This window comes from Hyaena hyaena, unplaced genomic scaffold (genome assembly GCF_003009895.1).
Source record: "Hyaena hyaena isolate Hyena2069 unplaced genomic scaffold, ASM300989v1 scaffold_2749, whole genome shotgun sequence".
NCBI classification, from domain to species: domain Eukaryota; kingdom Metazoa; phylum Chordata; class Mammalia; order Carnivora; family Hyaenidae; genus Hyaena; species Hyaena hyaena.
Genome location: NW_024083389.1, coordinates 1 through 1,377, shown reverse-complemented (window position 1 = coordinate 1,377; position 1,377 = coordinate 1). Strand labels below are relative to the sequence as shown.

The 1,377-nt window shown below is 43.1% G+C and overlaps 1 protein-coding gene across 1 annotated transcript in view; it reads left to right on the top strand.

Moving 5' to 3' along the window:
• The window catches only part of LOC120227673 (xanthine dehydrogenase/oxidase-like), a gene marked incomplete at both ends in the record, with an annotated part of 7,404 nt that extends 6,115 nt beyond the window's left edge, over positions 1–1,289 (top strand). The window contains one exon of the mRNA XM_039225738.1: positions 1,254–1,289. Coding sequence (XP_039081669.1) covers positions 1,254–1,289 — 36 coding nt within the window. The remainder of the gene's footprint in view (positions 1–1,253) is intronic.
• Between the last annotated feature and the right edge of the window lie 88 nt (positions 1,290–1,377).

Sequence of the window (1,377 nt, the reverse complement as noted above, 5' to 3'; positions counted from 1 at the left end):
CAGAAAAATAGGAAAGAAAGTACAACAAAATTCAAGGACTAGTCCAGGAAACCCAAATAATAGAAGTTTCAGAGAGAAAGAATGGAAACTAGATCAGAGGAAACGATCAAGAAGTAACTCAAGAAATCACCCCAAACGAATGGGCATACAGTTTAAGATTAAAAGATCCCATCTAGTAACAAGCACAATGAAGGAATGCTGAGTTACATCAGTCCGAACTTGGAGAAACCTGGAGATAGAGGTTTTACTACTCGCCGGGAGGAGAAAAACACAAGTATTTCCAAGAACTGGAAGGACATTGATTGGATTTGTCTATACTGGAGAGCTCCAGTGCACTCCTAAAAAGCCTTCAGAATGCTGAGGGAAACTGCAAAACCTATATCCAACCCAGAATCCTATATATGTTCAAATCATTAATTAAGGGGGAGAATTCAAGAAGGACATTTGAGATATGCAAGTTTCAAAGGTGTACCCCAGGAAGTATTTGACCTTTATTTCCCATACAACTTCAATGGGAAAAGATACTACTTTAAAAAGAATTCAGGGGCACCTGGATGGCTCAGTTGGTTAAGCATTCAACTTCGGCTTAAGTCACAATCTTAGGGTTTGTGAGTTTGTGCCCCGCATGGGGCTCTGTGCTGACAGCTCAGAGCCTGGAGCCTGCTTCAGATTCTCAGTCTCCCTCTCTCTCTGCCCTCCCCAACTTGTGTTCTGTCTCTCTCTCTCACTCAAAAAATAAAAAACAAACATTAAACAAAATTAAAAATAAGTCAAAAAAATCACCTATTTTTTTCATAGAGGCAGGTGACCAGTCCTAACTGGGGAGTCTGGGAAGGGCTTCCCCAGGGAGGTGCTGAATGAGGATGTTAGTAGGTGGGTAAGGTGAGGGGTGGGGGACATGTCAGGTGAAAGGAAAATGTAGTCAGAAGAGAGGATAAAAAATATATTGGGGAAAAGTCGTAAAGAGTCTTAAGTTCCATGCTGAAATATGTATGGACTTTACTCCAAAGAGAATAAGTGTCATTTTTAAGCAAGAGTTTGACCTGAAATGAACTTATATTTTAGTTTGAGGCAGAGATTAGAGGAGGGAAAGACACAGAGGTCAGGAGTCCAGTAAGGAGGCTGTTGCAGGACCAGGGAAGATATAATTTGGGCCCGAGAGGGGCAGTGACCAGTGGGACTGGGAAAGGCAAGGATGGATGCAGGCCTCAACTTCTCTTTTTTTTTTTTTAAATATTTTTATTTATTTCTAGGAGAGAGAGAGACAGCGTGAGCAGGGGAGGGTCAGAGAGAGAGGGAGACACAGACTCTGAAACAGGCTCCCGGCTCTGAGCTGGCAGTCAGCACAGAGCCCGACGCGGGGCTCGAACCCACGAA